Below are 18,175 nucleotides of genomic sequence, written 5' to 3'. Positions count from 1 at the left end.
GATAGCATTTTGTATTTGATTTCTGCCGATATAGACAGATGATTTTCACATACTAAAATAAAACAAATTTTAGTATTAATAGATATACCCCCGGTTTCACAGACCAGGCTTAAGTCCCAGACTAAAATGCATGTTTGAGCTGTTTAACTGAAAGCAACTTGCACTGACATATCTTAAATTAGTCTGTGCCATTGTTTTATCTCAGGATGCACACCAGTAATGTTTTGTTGTTGTTTTTCTAAAGCATGTTTATAAAAGCTACTTAAATGTCCTAATTAAACTAAGGCCTAATCCTGGCTTATTCTAAGACCTGTCTGTAAAACCAGGCCTTAAAAGTTCTATTCAAGCCCATTTTTTGGGTAAACTCTTACTACGATACCTCCCACTTGTTAAAACAAAGGAACATTTTAGGGACTCTAATATTAAAAATGTGTTTGATACAAATCAGTGTTTCCATGTTACGGCAGACAGCCAATAAATGACAGATAAAGAAAATTCTAAACTACACCATCCAAAAACAAACATACACTAGACATAAAATGGTGTTTAAAAGCTACAAGTGAATTCTTATAGAAGATGGATATACATTTTGAGATCTGCTAAAGATTAACTTAAAAAAAAAAAAAAAAAAAAAATATTAAAAAGACTTTAAGTGTGTGGTACATGATGACAAAGGTAATCTAATTGTAAAATTAGATGAAATTCTTAAACAGTCAATACTTTTACAACAAATTTATCAAATAATAATAAATAAGAAGAAGAAGAAGAAGAAGAACTGCATATCCATAGAAAACTCGGCAAAATACTTATAATACATCATAGTATCCCGAGCGTGAGCACAAGAATAAACTATAAAACAGACAACCCTGTTTTAAAATGCAAAGAAATTCCCAACAGTCATTTTTATTTAGCTGCAGATGGCACAATGCAATTTAACAAAAAGACTTGTCTGACAGATCTTAAGTTTGGTTTTAAAAGAATAAAATGGGAAAGCACCTGTTTTGTAGAACAACCCAAATAGTTCAGAAACCCTTTTCAGCTATTACACTAGTTTCCAAATAAGAGATCAGTTTTTACTCATTTACAAGACTCCACTGACTAACTACATTAGGAACACTGTAAAGATTAGCCAGTTTTCAAAACCTGAACAAATTCCATCTGACTGAAGCTCATAGGGCCATACACTGGCTTTGAAATGACACAAGTAGCATGACTTTTGTAAGAGCATTCATTAAAAGAAATTAATAATTTGCTTCTGAGATGTTTCAAGTAATACAATAACAAGTGAAATGGCTCAACATAATTTATTTTTGTTTCATGTTAAAATGTACAGAGTTCTTTGAAAGTACTTGCTAAGAAAAAAGAAAAGAAAGAAACAAATAAATGGAAATACATACAAGGACAAAACAGAGAGGAGTGGAAGGTGGACGCTTCCCACCATCACAGAGCGCCCCAGCTTGGCTCTCTCTCTTTCTCCGGCTACCAGGCTCTCTCTTAGCTTACAACTCACCATGTACAATTACAAAGTATACGAAAAGGTAAGCAATATAAACAGACAGAAATATACTGAGCTCATTTTTACATGCCTCATAGATGTAAGGAAGTTGTCCTATACACACACAATAACCAAGAAAAAAAAAAAAAAAAAAAAAAAAAGAAAATAACGCTAAGTGACCTTTAGATATCTGTTTTTTCCTTTTGTTTTAAAATAGCATTAATATACTACACAAAGATAGAAAACTCTAGAGATGAGATGGAATGGAAAGGTTAAAGGCATCTTAAATTCACTAAAAGTGAGTTGTAATTTTTTTTAGTTTTGAATTTCTTAATAATATTACCCCAAGAGTTGAGCTAAAAAATATGCATTGTTTTTTCCTGAAACAGAAGTGAAAAAAATGACAGTACCAATATCCATGTCAGAATTTCTTTTTTTATATTTTAGAAAAAACATTTTCTCTACAATAAGTCTTCTAAAGTCAAAAAGAGTCAGCTTGTGTCATAAAAGAAAGCTGCCCAGTCTGATAAAATTCAGAAAAACAAAAGCGCACAAATAATATATGAAACGTCAGGTCTTTGAGAAAGATTCCTCATATTGACAATGAATACTGGAACATTAAGAAATTCTCTGCCCGTTGTCCTAAAACAGTAACCATCTCAGGACATCATGCACTTTAACCTTTATCCCGGGTATGAGTGTTCGCTTGTCCATGTGTGCATTGCAGACACGGATCTAATTATTTGTACAACTCCCTCTCGTGGCTAACAGCTAACATCACTTCCGCATGATCAGCTGGAGTACGAGGAGCGCTACTTACTGGTGCCACAGTAAGGCCTACTTTAGGAGGCATCGTTAACATCATTGGATGAGCACAGTTGCAGAGCTAACTGCTCCGCAGATGTGGTTAAACCCTTTTTACCCACCACATTACGTGGACGCTGCACTGTGTGTGTAGTATGAAATTAAAGACCTTCCCACTATTGACTGCTGCGCCCTCTAGTGACATCTGTGGAGTGTTCGTGAAAAAAGTGTGTGTAAAAGATTTCACGAGTATGTGCTGTGAACCAGGTAGTACCAGAATATTTACATTATTTAGTTTCCATGGACTTCTGTTCAGTCCAGTCTATGGATTCATGGTCATTACTATCAGATGTCCATTAGGGCTCTTACCACTATTAAGTTGGGATATACACGGTTCCATACTGGGAAGACAGATTTACAGACAACTCGGGACACCTTGTGTGTCCCGACTAGAAGTGCCTCCACGTAAGCTTTCAAGTGGCTATAGAGCTCTGTGTGTGAGTGAATGTATTCATGAGTGAGTGTATGAGTGAGCGAGCATGAATCACTTTGTCCAGAACAGCCACACACATAAAGCATGAGAAGGTCAGACTGAAACACAAGCATTTCAACAGTCATTGGAAAAAAAACAGAACATATTAAAAAATAAAGTAAATAATAATAATATAATAAAAAAAGAAAAAAAAAGTCCATCTACAATTATTTTGTCTCTTTTAAGGTAAGGCTTCCTATGTCAATTGAACGATTGTGTGCATGATTCAATGTATGTTCATTAGCAACGTAAATGTATTCGTTTCTCAGTTTGAAAAGTTAGGTCCACTTCCCCTGTAGCTGCTTTGCCCCTTCTGTCTCACGGATAGAGAGGCGGACACTTTGGCGGACCAACCCCTGTTGGTACAACCATGGCAGACACGGTCTGTAGGAGCATGACACTTGCCACAATTTAGGTCCATTAGATCATCTCCCGTGATCAGCCCATTATCATCTCCCCAGCTCCGTCAGCTCAGGCAATTGGGAAATGAACCTAAAAGGAACAGAGCTTGACGACAACATATTTATAAAGGAAAAGAAATCGTCGCAGTCTCTATGTCCTCTTCCTCCACCAAGCTCACTTATCTTGTTGCCTTTTCGCCCAGACTTTGGAGGGTGGATACAAATGGATAAAGTACAGAGATGCAGAGTCCTGTGGGGAACGTCTCTGCTCGTTCTCTGGTGCTCATCTGCTCATGTAAGGCGACTGTTTGGGGACGCCAGCGTAGCTGTGGTGCGAGGGGCCCGTGTACATCATGTTTCCATGGTGATTGGGCTGCATAGGCTGCTGTGGGTAAGCCTGCCCTCCCATCATGCCCATTTGCATCTGCATGGGGTACTGGGCCGGCTGGTTCATATAGGGCGGGTTACTGTGGTACCCGCTGTTCATCATGGGCTGCGGCATGCGGTAGCCAGCTGACATGGCAGCATTTAGTGGATTCATGTTCATAGAGTTGTAGGCGGCAGGTGTGGGCATAAGGTTGGTCATCATGCCACGCTGCACCGCTAGAGTGCGTGGGGAGCCTTGCATGGTCACAGTGCCAGAGCTGCGACTGTACAATTGCTGCTGGTGAGGGGAGCCCGCAGGAATTTGAGAGGCTTTGGACCGAATTGAAATGTGGCCTTTGACAGTAGTCATTTGGCCTTGCAACCGCTGCGTATGGGGAGGGGGAGGTAGTCCAATGTTAGCGCCTGTCATGTTGCACTGAATCAAGGGAGAGCCAAGGTTCATGGAGCCAGAACTCAAATTGGGAGGTGGGGTCATAGTGGGCTGAGCCTGGGGCAAGGGTGGGTGAGGGGAAGAAGCAAGCTGTGCTAAGCCTGGGTTGGATAGCGAAACGCTTGTGGCGTATGAGGTGACCGCAGCTGAATGTGAATAAGACATGGCATGGGGGTCCATGATAGTATTGGTTAGCTGCTGGAGTTTGGCTAAACTGAAAGTAGCTGAGGGTTGACCGTAGCCACCAGCGCCAAAGTCCTGGCCCATGCGGTCATACAAACTCCTGCCGCCTCCACCGCTGCCTGCACTTTCAGGAATCTCCATGATCATGGGTGTGGAAGCGAACCCATTTCCCATGCTGCACTGCGAGAGTGCTTGCTGTTGAGGTGGAGGGGGTGGTGGAGCAGAGGGTGGTGGCTGAGGGTTTTGCTGTTGTTGAGGTGGTTGCGAGACTTTCTTCTGTTGTTGCTGGCTGGCACTTGGAGGCCTTTCGATGACGCATCCTTGTGGAGACTTTATACCGCAACTTGGAGTGCTGGCAGAAGGGGGAGGAGGTGGGGGTGGAGGTTGTGGGACGCCACTACCACTGTTAGCACCAGGTCCATTGGTTGGTCCAGGACCTGCTTGCTGGATAAGGCTACAGCTCCCCATGGCGATCTGAGAGCCAACGCCTGTGCTAGAGGATGTCAGCCCAGGAGTTGAAACGAAGGAGCAGCTGTTGCCTTGCGAAGATGATGACGATGGTGTGGTTGAACTAGAGGATGAAGACGACGAAGAAGAGGAAGCAGCCACCGCTGCTGCAGCAGCTGCAGACATTCCACCTCCATTACTTCCATTCCCTCCCCCGTTACCTCCACCACCCATGGTTGAGTCATAGCTGCTTGGATTGTCATAGTTTTCGGTGGTGCTTTCAATGCTGCCAAGGTCACTAAAGCCACTGTCCACCACTTGCTGTGAATGATCAGAAACTGACGGCACATCCATCATGGGGGAGGTCTCCATGTTTTGCAGTGAGGGAGCTGATAGAGAGCTGGGATGTTCTGGAGTTATTTGGGTATACCCTCCGCCTGTTCCCCCTCCAGTTCCTGTGGGACCAGGCACCCCAGGTCCAGGGTCCATAGGACCAGGAGTCATTCCAGGGCTGTTGACTGAACGGACAGACTGGTTCGGTAATGTGGGCATTGGTGGGTTGGGCATGGGACTGTGCTGGGAGGCTCCACACTCTTCCACCAGGGCTAATGTTTCCTCCTCTCCCTCACCGTGACTATAGCTCTGGAGGGTTCGACAGGCAGCTAGCGTCTCCTCACAGTCCTGGTAGGCTCCGTGGGACTCTGCATCCTCCTCCTGAGCCTCACCTTGCGTAAGTGACTGGACCGCTTGCACCGTTTCCAGATCCAGCTCACTGCTGTGGTGATGCGTGTGTTGCTGGTGGCTCAGGTCATCTTTGAAGTCAGGATGCTGGTGTGAATGCTCAGCTCCCATCATGAGCACGGACTTATCCTCGACATGTAAAGGCTGCATGTCCAGTGGTTCAGAGGGGTCTGCAATGGCGGTTACTGTCTCTACAGCTGCCGCAGCCGCTGCAGATTCCTCCTGCTCTCGTCGTCGGCGTTCATCTGTATCAGCAGAGCTAGTCTTCACCTCCTGCACCTCCTCTGCATCCTCCTCCTCGTCTTCGCCCTCCTCCTGTTTGCTGACATAATCCCGTGCCACGTTGACCTGTATGTCTAAAAAACCCTCACTACTCTGGGGTTCTTCTTTCACAGGGGGAGAGCGAGGAGGTGACGATGGTTCCTCCTCTTCCTCATCCTCTTGCTCCTCCACATCATCCTCAGAGTCTTGGCCCTTCCTCCTTTTACTGCTACTGCTGCAGTCACTTTTCTCTTCAAGACGTCCATCCCCTTCGTCGTCAGCATCATGATCATCACTACGCCGGCTTCCTGAACCTGGTGTAGTTGCTGTTCTCCGACTAACCCCATTATCACAATCTTCATCATCCCGCTCTTCATCCTCCTCTGCATCTGCCACGTCTGCATTAGCTCTTGGCTGAGGGACTCTGGTGCTGGAAGACTGTGACATGGTACGAGACGGCGGACAGCTGATCTTCTCCACTGCCCATGGTCTGTCATCCTCTTCATCATCTTCTTCTGGTTCAGACAGAGGTGGTGGTTTAGGTACAGAGGGGGGGAGGTTGGAATTTTTTGGTGGCCGACCTCGTCTTTTGGGTTTAGATGGCTCTCTAAAGCTCTGAAGAAAATCCTCCTCCTCTTCAGAGTCTTTCCGCTTCTCAGGGTTGAGGTCAGATGTTATGGCTCTGGCTGTCCTCTTACAGGTCTTGTCATCCAATGTTGAATTATCTAGCTGCTGCTGCTGCTGAGCTAATCTGCTTTGCTCATATTCCTGTCTTGTTGCTTCCTCTTGGGCCCGCTGAAGGTAATAGCTGCGAGGTTTCCTGCCAGGCTTCATTTTGATCTTTGGGGGTGGTGGGTCCTCTGAGGATGGAACTGCCAGACTAGTGTCAGCTGTTTGACCGGCTCCACTACCAGGCTTCCTGCCTGGACGCTTCTTCCAGTGGAGTGGCTTGCGACTCTTGCCCTTAGGCCAGCCTTTCTTCTTTTTTACTGGGACCTCAGGCATCTCAGTTGTTGCCCCTGTTCTCTGTGTTGCCTCTGAAAGGTCAGGTCTTCTCAGGACAGCAACTGGCTTCAGCACAGGAGTGGGATCTGAACAAAAAAAAAAAAAAAAAAAAAAAAAAAAAAGGTAACCATCAAAATCACACTGTGGCAAACACTAACATCACACAAAACTTTCAAGAATGGACATATAATAACCCCAGCAGGAGTTCTCAGGTATACTAACCGTCTTCCTCTGATTCAGACAGATTGCCTCTGTTGATGCTTTTAAGGGCTGGTCCCATGTGTTTGCGGGCTGCTGTGTAGCGTCGGAGAGGGTTGCCAAATGGAGTTTCCTCTTCTAGTCTGGGCATGGGCCTTTCAGAATCTGAATCCACAAATGGCTCATCCAGAACTTCAGTGGTCTCTGAGATGGTTTCTGTAACTACACTGCTGTGGGGATGGCTGCGCTGACGTACACGTCGCTTTCGCAAGGACTTCTGAGACTACAGGAGAAGGAAAGAAAAAACAAAAAAGAAAATTCTTTATCCACAGCATCTCATGTTATGTTCAAAATAATAAAAAGGTTTCATAGACTGACATACATATTTTTAAGGTCTATATTAAAAAACATGACACACAAAAGAAAACCTACATGGAACTATATTGCACATACCTTGCATTTAAGCCCTAATGTGGGCTTCGTGAGGAGAGGTGGTGAACGAGCCCTTAACCCCTCCTCATCATCTTCATCCTCATCTTCACTGCTCTCACTGTTAAAGGCCGGACAGGCTGGCGTGGGTTCACTCAGCCTTGAGGTATGCGACAACGATGGCAGGTCATCTTCAGGCCCCTCACTGAGCCTGCGTTTTGGGCCACGCTTTTTCCGTGGTGGCCGCCCTCTGCTGCGTGGGGGTGGAACTGCAGGGTGCCTGGAAGCCTCCAAGGGACAGGCTGATGTAGAGTCAGGCTCATTTTCTAAGGCCAGGAGCATTGATGTTGTAGTCACTTTATTAATGCCAGTTCTTTCATCCTCCTCCTCCTCATCATCATCATCATCCTCCTCATCCTCCTCCTCATCATCATCATCCTCTGGGGGCCTAAGTTTACGGGGTCGACCTGGCCCTGGACGTGGTACATCCTTCACCTTGCCCCATAACCAGTTTTTGGGAGGGCGACCAGGTCCCCTGCGCTCCCCATTAGCCGTAAGAAAAAGGGAAGGACGTTCAGGACCAAGAACACTGTTGCAAACAGAAGAGGACTGTGGAGGGCTTTGGTTTTTAGGGAATGCTGGGAAGCTCTTTTTCTCATCCTCCTTTTCCTGTTCTCCTTTCATATGCCAGGAGAGCGGGGAACTCTTATGGCTGGGTTTGATCTATACAAGAGATAAGATGCACAGAACAGAAGTTCAGCTTCAGCATGTACTGGTACACATCACAAACATTGCATACTTCTTAACTGTTATTCAAGGTTCAGTAGATGATGCTTACCTCTTTAAGTCCCTCCTCTCCTTCCTCCTCCTCCTCTTCCTCATCCTCATCCCCTTCTCCTTCAGATACTACTGTGTTGGTGACGATAACAGGTGTCCAGCGCAAACAGTCCGGATCAACTTCAAGGAGTCGAGGTTTGGCCTTCAGTCGGGCCATGTGAGTGGCCACCAGTTTTTCTCTGCGCAGAATAATCACCCTATAATAGGAAAAGAAATCAAAATCAGGAAACTTTAAAGTGTGCTAAAAATGTAACAAATATACACTACTGTTCAAAAATTTGGGGTCAATAAGATTTCTTAATGTTTTGTAAAGAACTCTCTTATGCTCACCAAGGATGCATTTATTTGATCAAAAAATGAATAAAACCAGCAACATTGTAAAATATTACTACAACTTGTATAAATTACAAAGTGTTATTTATTCTTGCAAATTAAAAGCAACCATTACTCCAGGCTATAGCGTCACAAGATCCTTCAGTAATCATTCTAAAAAAATTTAAAATTATCATCAATACTAAAAACAGTAGAGTTGCTTAATATTTTGGTGGAAAACGTGATGTATTTTTTCAGGATTATCTGTACTTAGTCAAGTATGCTAAAGACGAAGCACTGCGTACATTTTGGAATGCAAGTAAAATGTTTTAGGTTGAATGTTTTAACTTGCATTATTGTTCCCTGTGCCAGCTTGTACAGAAAACGTTAGACATTAAATCAGACATTATAGTGTGTCTCTCTCACCGGTCCCCTCTCTGTTCCAGCATATTTAGATTAAGCAGGGTGGCTGTGATATCTTGAGGACAAATGCCAGTGACTTTGCTGAGTTTGCGGATGGTGAGCTGTCGATCTCTGATCTCATGCAGGCACTCCAGCACCACACTTCGCCAATATGCCATGTAGGATAGCCGGCCAAGGTCTGACAATGGCTTCTCTGGTGAGCCTGGCTGGCCTTCCCTCTTGGACAGAAGGTAACCTGCAGAGAGAGCCATAACAGTTTATCCTTTGTGTCTAATAACACCATCTAAAAGAGTATAATTGTCAAATATTTTCTTTACTAAATAACAAAAAATAAAACCACAGACTAAGGGAAGAGCAGAAAGATAATGCAGATTACTTACTGAAGTCAATGAGGAATCGCCCATAGCCCTTGCGCTGATATTGTGGAAGAATCATGATGCAGGATACATTATACTTTTGTTGACAATGCTTCTCCTAGGGATAAAAAACAAAATAAAAAAGTATAAAATGAAAGCAAACGTAACAAACATGCCACGAAAAATATATGTTAGGTAAATTCTTACTCGCATATTAAGATCCAAAATAATGTTTACAAATATTTATTGCCTTTTGAATATGGCTTTAAAATGATTTAAACGGCATCCTCAACTGACCCTCAAAGTAGGCAAAAACCTGTTTATTAAATAAACTTACTGTAAACATCTTTTACAAGAGCATAATCAACCCACAAGTAAACAGACTATTTTCTACAATTAAGCCAAAAAGCAGCAAAAAAATTGCAAAAAGCAGCATTAATAATGAACCCAAATTGATCAACATCATCATTTGACTTTAGAGGATGTAAAAGTAACTAAAAAGATTTGTGAAATGATTTGCTCACCTTTGAAAAGTATCCTACAAGATGGCAGCCTTTACTGTCATTCTGTGTGAGTACATAGAAGAGGAAGGGCTCCACGTCATAGTACAGTGTCTTATGGTCCAGGAAGAGTTTGGCCAGCAGGCACAGATTCTGACAGTATATTGTGCTGACATTTCCATCCACCTGGAGAGGAGAAAAGTTTTTCAGACTTTGGCTGACTTACTGTGTCATAACCAAATATGATGCTATAGAGCAACAATGTGAAGTGAATTTGCTAGGATTCAGATACACTAACAATTAGCTCCCATTCATAACTCATAATAGCAGAGTGCATTTAAATCAACATTTTGAAACAAGTCACACAGCAGAGACTGGCACAAAACTTGCTCCACATGAACAGAGGCTATGATAAATTGCATGGCTCTTGCTTTTCCTGTTGGCTGAATGCCAACCATTTTAGCTTTTAGCAGTACTGCTACCACAGGTCTCCTGCTGAGTCAGGACCAGACCAGGAGCAGTTCTGAAACCTGAGCCTCTAAAACCAACTGACCAAACAGGAAGACAAGCAGTAACACACCTAACAACATAGAGTGGTGTTGATTAATGTGGAACATACAGGCTATGGTCACAGCAGCAGAATAAAGTTGTCAGTCCAGTTTAAGCGCACTAAACACGATTACATTTACACATACTTCTGTTATTAAAGAAAAAACAACTGCATTCTATAACCAGATAACAGACTCCCTGAAATTTTCAGGTTCCCACGTTTGGTTAACTTATGCTGTGAATGAAACCGCAATAAAGGACTAGTTGTGAAACGTCATACAGTATAATAGCCACTCACTTTGGATACAGAGGTTATTTACCACTATCATGAGAATGATACGGGTATCTACAGAGTTTTTAAAATTAAATTTAAGACTTAAGACCTTTTATTTTAGGGGGCAGTTGCATAAACAGCCACCAAGTTAAGACTGTGTCTTAAAAACTCATCTGACCAACTACCAATTAGTTAGGGCAAATCAGCCTTACTTTTCTGATTCATATTAGACCAATCTACCTTTTTATGTAACTGACTTAAAGTTATGACCAGTCTTGAAGAAAAAATGTAGATGACTAACTTGTCACTAAGCATATTATGCAACCGGACATAGATTCTTTTACTTAAACAGGCTGGGCCACACATTCAGCTGCAAAACAATCAATATTGGATTTTACTGATGCGATAATAATGTGTTTAAAGAAAGGCAATAGATAGACTGTGTCGATACTAGCAAAAATTATATACTGAATGTTTTAAATAATTTTCTTTGTCTTTTCTACCTGTGATGGGGCAGCCCATAAAGAAGCCACAAGAGTTTACGTTGAATTAAATGACAGATACAGTTTGCGTAACCAAAATACAAAAATACCCAGAAAAAAAAAAAAAAAAAGATTTTATGCATAATGCTTGATTTTTAATTATAAACAAGCCCTAGAGTCTTATTCTGAAATATCTATGTTTCAAACATCATCCTGAATAGTAGAAGCTAAAACAGAGAAGGATTTAGAAATAATAAAAGGATAGAACTTCTATGCTTTCACTATTTCTAATACACTAAAAATTGTTTGATTAAATGTGTTGCTTGCCAATTATTTGTAATTATTTGTGAAAATTTCTGAGTGAATTGTTTCAAGACCAATTTTTTTTCCCAATTTATCCCTCCCTGTTCTAGCTTGTACTAATCTGGACAATGACTGATATTTTGTTTTACTAGCACTTCTTGTGTTACTGTTCCTCCTTAAGATGAATCACTTGTTGTATTCCTCATTTGTAAGTTGCTTTGGATAGAAAGCGTCTGCTAAATGAATAAATTCAAATGTCTATGCGTTACTACTCCCAGCTGCTGATTCAAAAATTAAGATAAAATATGCACTCTTACAACTAGGGATTTACACAAATTCCCATGATCGATCATTGTTTAAATTAATGATCAATTAATCGATTAATCGTTAGCCTTAATACTGCAATATGCATCTACTGCAGTGGCTTATAGTCAACAGCATGACAGGGTGTGCAAATGCCGCTCAAAACACCATGTTTCTCACCAAACTAATGAGAAGGGTTTAGTCTAAATAAAGGGCTAGTATGATTGTAAAATGAGTTGATGTGATTGATCATTTATTAAATTACTTATTTAATAATCAAACGACTAATATAACATCACCAACGCCGCCTCAGATGCGTGCTTGTCAGAATGTGTACTCCTCGTGGACGCGCTTTTCCTGGAGAAGCGCGCTGAAAACGGCAACTAAACCCAATGAATTCACAACAATTTATTAAAATAGTGTTCTCATTAATGTTATGTAACATGACAGTCCCAATCATAGTTATTATTAGACGTGCATTGCTGTTTGAGCTGCGCGAACCACATGCTGAAGACTGGCAAACTGGAGCACTTTGCTAGCGCATTATTTAACTCAAAGAAACGCATCCTATATGAGATTAATCAGATATACACAAAATAAACATAATATTACAAATTATATCTGCACAAAATGACGCGAATGTACAAGTGAACTTGAACTAAGTTACGTGCTATTCAGAATGTGAGCGCGCTCTTCCTGGAGCAACACAATGAAACAACTAACCAGCGATTAAACCCAAATAGTTCACAATGTTTTATTACAATATTGTTCTTTTTATAATGTTATGTAATATGACAGTCCCAATCATTTATTATTATTAGTCGTGCATTGCTGTTTGAGCCGCATGCACTGAAGCTGATTACGGCACGCTTTACTATAGCGCAAATTCTTAACCAAATGCATCCTATATGAGATAAATCAGATATAGATAGGCCTGCACAAAAAAAAAAAAAAAAAAAAAAACATTACAATTTACATTTGCACAAAACAAAAGGCTGCGAATGCACAAGCAAACTTATAGTCATGATGAAGGTGCAACTCTAGCTGTAAAATGGTCCCAAACATAACTGCGCTCGCTTCATCTTTCCTCGTGTCTACTTCACATGTTTTAGCGGTTGAGCAGCACGCATGCGCATGAACCTGCTTAATCGACGATCAATAAGTTTTATCGATTAAATGTATTATGGACAATTAATTGATTGTTGATTAATCGTTAACATCCCTACTTACAACCATCTACAACATATTGCAAAAAAAATAAAGTAAAAAGCAGAAAAAAAGTCGGCACACCAAAGCTCCAAAAATAAGCGAAAATTTTTAATATAAAGACTCACACGGGTTACTTTGAGCACGCAGGCTCTTCGTCAGACCCGTGAGTGTCTTATATTAAAATTTTTCACTTATTTTTGGTGCTTTGGTATGCCGACTTTTTTTCTGCTTTTGATTAATATTTTTTGGTCGAGCACCCATCTTTGAGCATATTTTTGCCGGTGATATGGATGCTTCTGTCCAGATTTTGCAAAATAAATAAAGTAAACACTGACATAATTTATCAACAGTAAATCATAACAAATTGCTTGGCATAAATGTGTGCTATTCATTGATTGCAAAGTGCTCTGAAACCATGAGCCTGTAGAATGTGCAACAGCACCTCGTTTTTACTTTTACATAGTCTTCTCAAATTAGGCTGTATCGCAATTCCTAGACCTCTCAAATATTTTAAATGATGACAAAAATCTTGTTTATCATTAAGACTTTTTATAAACTTAAATTAACTGAATTTAAACCTTTTGAATGACCTGCAGGGAGCTCTAGAAAAGGGGCTAGAAAAGGGTTATCTGCTCATATAGATAGTAGTCTGTAAGCCATTTTCTGTACTGGAGAATTTAAGAATCATATGGTTTTCAGTCCCCAAACTCTGAGTGTGTGAGCACAACCATGTAAGCTCAGTTAAATCTGGTCTGTCAGCGCTGATTTAGACCACACCGATACAGATCTGTATGTCATGTTTACACCTAAATATTCTTTCATAGAAACACGATGGCTGTAGTAAATCACCATAGTGATTCTGAAACAATGAGTGCTTACCATTCTTCATTTATTACCCTGCTGTGCAGATTCATTACAACACTTCGTGAGGGCAGGAAGTGGGTGGATGTTATTGCCTGAGCCAGTGCACGTCTATCAGTGTGAATGAGATTTCCTTTGTTGGCTCAGCACATACGAAAACACACATTTGCGTGTGCATGACTAGGTCGACGAGCATATGTCTGTGCTGCCAAGTGTGTACAAACAAAGATATGTATGCATGAGTGTTTGTGGTTTTAATCCGGGGTGGAGATTTCTTTTCCTCACCTCGAACACGGACACGTCGTCCTTCCTGTAGATCTCGTTGGCAGGCGGGTGGAACCAGCTGCACTTTCGCATGTGCTGGTAGAGAATGCTGCGGCTCTTCATGTAGCGTAGACAGAACTCACAGAGGTAGAGCTTAGGGAGCCTGTCACATCGAAACAATCACACATCAGTATTTACAGCCCAAAAATCAAAGGTGTAGAAGCACATCTCTCTTGTGAGAGCATTTAAATACAATCAAAACAGCAAGAGGTTAAGATGTTTGACAGCTAGTTTGACACTACCATGATTTAGCAGTACTTTTTTTTTTTTTTTAAACACCTTTCTAAAAAAATAGTCAACATCTATACATATGTTGAAATATGTCAGATATATACATACATGCACACACACACTATTACAGTATTTATTAATTTGTAATTATAGAATTTAAATGTACTTAAGTTTTAGTCATTTTAGTTTTAGTAATTTTATGTGATTGTTATTTCTACTTAGCTTTGACTTTTTTAAATTTTAATTTTAGTTTGAGTAATTTTAGTACTTCGGGTTAGACCTGTTTTCTGTCAGTTCCCAAGGCAACCTATCTAATTTTTTTTTAATTAAAATTTTCATCTAATATTTATATTTAATTTAATATTAGCTTTATTTTAATTAGCAAAATCTTTCAGTGAACAAAAACAACACTGCTAAATTAAAGTACTTGAATATTAAAAAAAAAAATTGAAAATGATCATCCAAGGTTGCTTGTCGGTTTAGGACAAGAAAATACCTATCAATCCATAAATATTTTGTCAATAAACAGAGGCCATGGTTATTGATGATAGAGATCAATTTTAAACTGCCACATATGATTTAATTAATCAACCTGACCAATACACAACCTTCTAGCACTAATTATTAATATATACTTTTGAATACAAAAAGATTAACATGTTGAAGCTGCATTAAACATCATAATGGGATTATTATAATTTTTTCATGATAATGATTATGGCACATGTTGTTCATTACCTGCTGTACTCCTGTGGGTATGGAGAAGAGTACCACGTCTGAATTTCATACTTCCCAAACTCTATAACTGATGGGCAGCGCATCTGGGGGTCTGGTGGACCAGTCACCCCGACTTTCTATAAGAGTTCAAGTACAAGAAAGTTAAGAAAAAGATACCAGTGGCCATTTATACCATTTACAACTTAGAGACTACTAGGCCACGATGGCAATTTCCCAGAGTGTCCTGCCACACACAGTAGAGAACAAAGACACTCTTTTACACAAGAAATGCATCTAGGCTCTGACTTTTGTTATAATAATCAAGAACAGTTTTTCACAAGCATACAGCTCCCCACTCAGGCTTACAGGATTATTATTAGCTCTTATCCGCAGACCAAGTGGAAATTGAGAGCATCTGCCACTCGCCAGCCTGCTGACACTCAGTAGTGATCACACACTTTTCAGCTCTGCATCTCAATGACATATGCAACCCGTTTATTCGATACACAAACAAGGGGTGAAACAGGTTGTGTTTAACCACCATCATATCATGTCAAGTTGGTTTTAAAAATATAAATGGTGTATGAATTGTAACATTTCTATGTTCAAGCGTAAGTACTGTAAGGAAACATTAAAACACAAATGCAAATACAAATCTGAGCAGGTCTATACTTAATATAACATAAGTTCTAGCAAACAGACTGCACATGAATCAATGCAAATGTGCACAGTCACATTCAGATACACTCATCACAGCGCTAGACTGCAACAAACCCATTTGAATAGCCTACAAGAGGTGTCGTTGTGATATTAATGATAACAGTTTTTCCTGTAGTAACAGATGACATCTGGAAAATGTGCACTCACTCAGCCCAAACAAAAATAAAATCCGCGTTTCCACCGAAATTACCCGGAACAATTTGTCCCAGGAACTTTTTCCCCCCAGACCTGTTGCTGTCAGCGTTTCCATCGCAGTCTACTGTGAAGATTAAGCAAATTAGTCTGGTGACGTAGGACTGTGTGCGATGTATAAGCTTAATAAAGCCTGAACCTCATCGTCGGTGCATCGGCCTGTATTTAAAATCCATCGTTGATTCAAATAGCAAACAACTCTTACTGCATGCACCACAACTGACTTTTTTAAAAAAGGTGGTTGAAATAAAATGCTGCGTGGAGTCAGCGAATCAAAATGCTACGTGAACATAACCAAACAGCATGTCTAGCTCCCAAGTCCCACCCCTGAAAGTTCCTGAACTTTGAAAAAGTACTACCTCACGAGCAGGGACTTTCTGAGGGGGAAATTTATTATCCGGAACTTCATTTAGACCCTGGTTCCTGTGGTCGAAACACACAGAGTGCCACCCCAAAGTCCCTAGGGAAAGCTCCTGCGGTGGAAACGCGGCTAAAGATGGTAAACAGCTATTAATGATTTCTCACTCATGAGGTTTTGGAGCTAGTATGACATCTCTAATGTTTTTGAATTTATAAATTAAGTTGCACTATCGTTGTTTGTATAAAAAAAAAAGTGTCTGAAATGTAATGGCAGAAATCGCTCATTCGAATGTTTAAAATTTGTAAAATCAAGTCTAACAATAGAATTGTCATCATCTATATCTCGCTTGTATGAACTTTTCCCATGGAAAAACAATGCTTTAAATCTTTTTCATAAAGTGAAAACACATGTCTGGTCTGGATGTCAAGTTTTACTGCAGTTTATTGGAAATAAAAATAGTAAAGCAAAATGTGTTTTTATTAGATATGATATCAGGATTTGAATCTGGTTTTGCTTGCTAAAATGAAATTGTATTGTTAAACTGCCAACCATTGCAACTTCGGGAGTAAAGGTCCTTGCACAATGAGTCCAAATTTTTCGTATGCGTTTTTTTTCGTATTCGTCATCCTAAAAATTCGTCACGCACAGCAACCTTGCATACCGAGTCCGATGCATATTAATTAGAAGCGAAACAAATTTGCAAAACAATACAAAATGGATTCTTCAAGCAGTAAGGATGATTTGTTGTCCTCTCTCTTCTTAAAAAGAGAAAAAGAAAAAGGAAATATTGGGTCCATCCAATCCTGGCAATCATCTACCACAATCTGTCTTTATATTCTGTCTCTTTGTATTCTGCACTTTGTTTGTCATACAGTGCTTTGTGCTGCAAGACTAGGTGGATCAACCTGTCAGACACCATTTTGGATTTTTGCGTTCGCTTGTACGGTGATTCTGAATTGTCAAAATGCTTGCTACGGATGCGAAAAACACAGAAAATTTAACCCGATCCATTTTTTTTTTTATGACGGACGAAAGTTTTGGAGGCAGTGTGTAAGCGTGATTGACAAAACGTGAGGTCGTATTTATTTTTTAACGTGCAAAAATGTAGGACTCTGTGTGCAAGGACCTTAATTCTTATATTCCTGTACACATACAAAATCATTTAGGGGGATTCATTTCCATATTTAAATGCAGCTGTCCCTCCCTCAACTTTGCAGTGTACATGGCCTAAATGTTATAGAGCAAACAAATGCAGTCTTATTGACAAACTACAGCATGGTATTCTTCCTTTCTGGCTGCTCAACACAAGCGTGTTGGCTCTCACTGATGCTGTGTGCGAATATGATTGTCTCTCTCTGGGTTAGTGAGTGTTTTTCTTCGACTGATGGCCTCAGGCAGTCAAAGTGGCTGCTTCTGCTGGGAGCTTCAAATCACACACACACCAATCAGCCAATCAGTCTACACATGTGCATTTGTGTTTGTGTGTGTATCACTGAGAGAGGCACCAGCTGTCAAGATAATGGAAACTCTCAAATCCCCCACATTACATTCTGCAGAGATAAAGGCCTTCACAGCTTCCAAGTCTTCACTAATATAGCAAAAGAAAATTCACCGACTGCAAACAAGCAATGGGTATTCCTACCATCAAGCATACGATTTGCAGACAGAAGAATTCAGCAGGGCTGTCAAAGTTTACACATTAGCATATGGATTTAATTAAATGTTTAACTGTTTAATGTATAATTAGACATTGTAATAGCTTCATTCTGTTCTGTTTGATTTCTAAAAACTGAGCTGCAACGCAAGTGTCTCACACACAGTCCCTAGAGGAGCATGTTTGAGTAAATGGAGAAAGACATTCTTTACGGATTATTTATAAATCAAATTCAGATGGGACAGTAATTTGAA

The 18,175-nt window shown here is 40.5% G+C and overlaps 2 protein-coding genes across 4 annotated transcripts in view; one reads left to right on the top strand and one right to left on the bottom strand.

Annotated features, from left to right (window-relative positions):
* hk2 (hexokinase 2) overlaps positions 1-18,175 on the top strand; it is a 229,748-nt gene that overhangs the window by 209,794 nt on the left and 1,779 nt on the right. The window lies entirely within an intron of this gene.
* The window catches only part of kat6a (K(lysine) acetyltransferase 6A), a 42,495-nt gene continuing 25,605 nt past the window's right edge, over positions 1,286-18,175 (bottom strand). For all 3 annotated transcript variants that reach the window (XM_051894121.1, XM_051894124.1, XM_051894122.1), the window contains exons 9-17: positions 15,016-15,131; positions 14,008-14,149; positions 9,766-9,927; positions 9,266-9,359; positions 8,889-9,120; positions 8,152-8,347; positions 7,338-8,036; positions 6,909-7,167; positions 1,286-6,772 (exon numbers count right to left, since the gene is read on the bottom strand). In XM_051894121.1, coding sequence (XP_051750081.1) covers positions 3,516-6,772; positions 6,909-7,167; positions 7,338-8,036; positions 8,152-8,347; positions 8,889-9,120; positions 9,266-9,359; positions 9,766-9,927; positions 14,008-14,149; positions 15,016-15,131 — 5,157 coding nt within the window. In that variant the 3' untranslated portion in view covers positions 1,286-3,515. The remainder of the gene's footprint in view (positions 6,773-6,908; positions 7,168-7,337; positions 8,037-8,151; positions 8,348-8,888; positions 9,121-9,265; positions 9,360-9,765; positions 9,928-14,007; positions 14,150-15,015; positions 15,132-18,175) is intronic.

This window comes from Ctenopharyngodon idella, chromosome 5, assembly GCF_019924925.1.
Source record: "Ctenopharyngodon idella isolate HZGC_01 chromosome 5, HZGC01, whole genome shotgun sequence".
NCBI lineage: Eukaryota > Metazoa > Chordata > Actinopteri > Cypriniformes > Xenocyprididae > Ctenopharyngodon > Ctenopharyngodon idella.
This window is presented reverse-complemented; position numbering and strand designations above follow the sequence as displayed.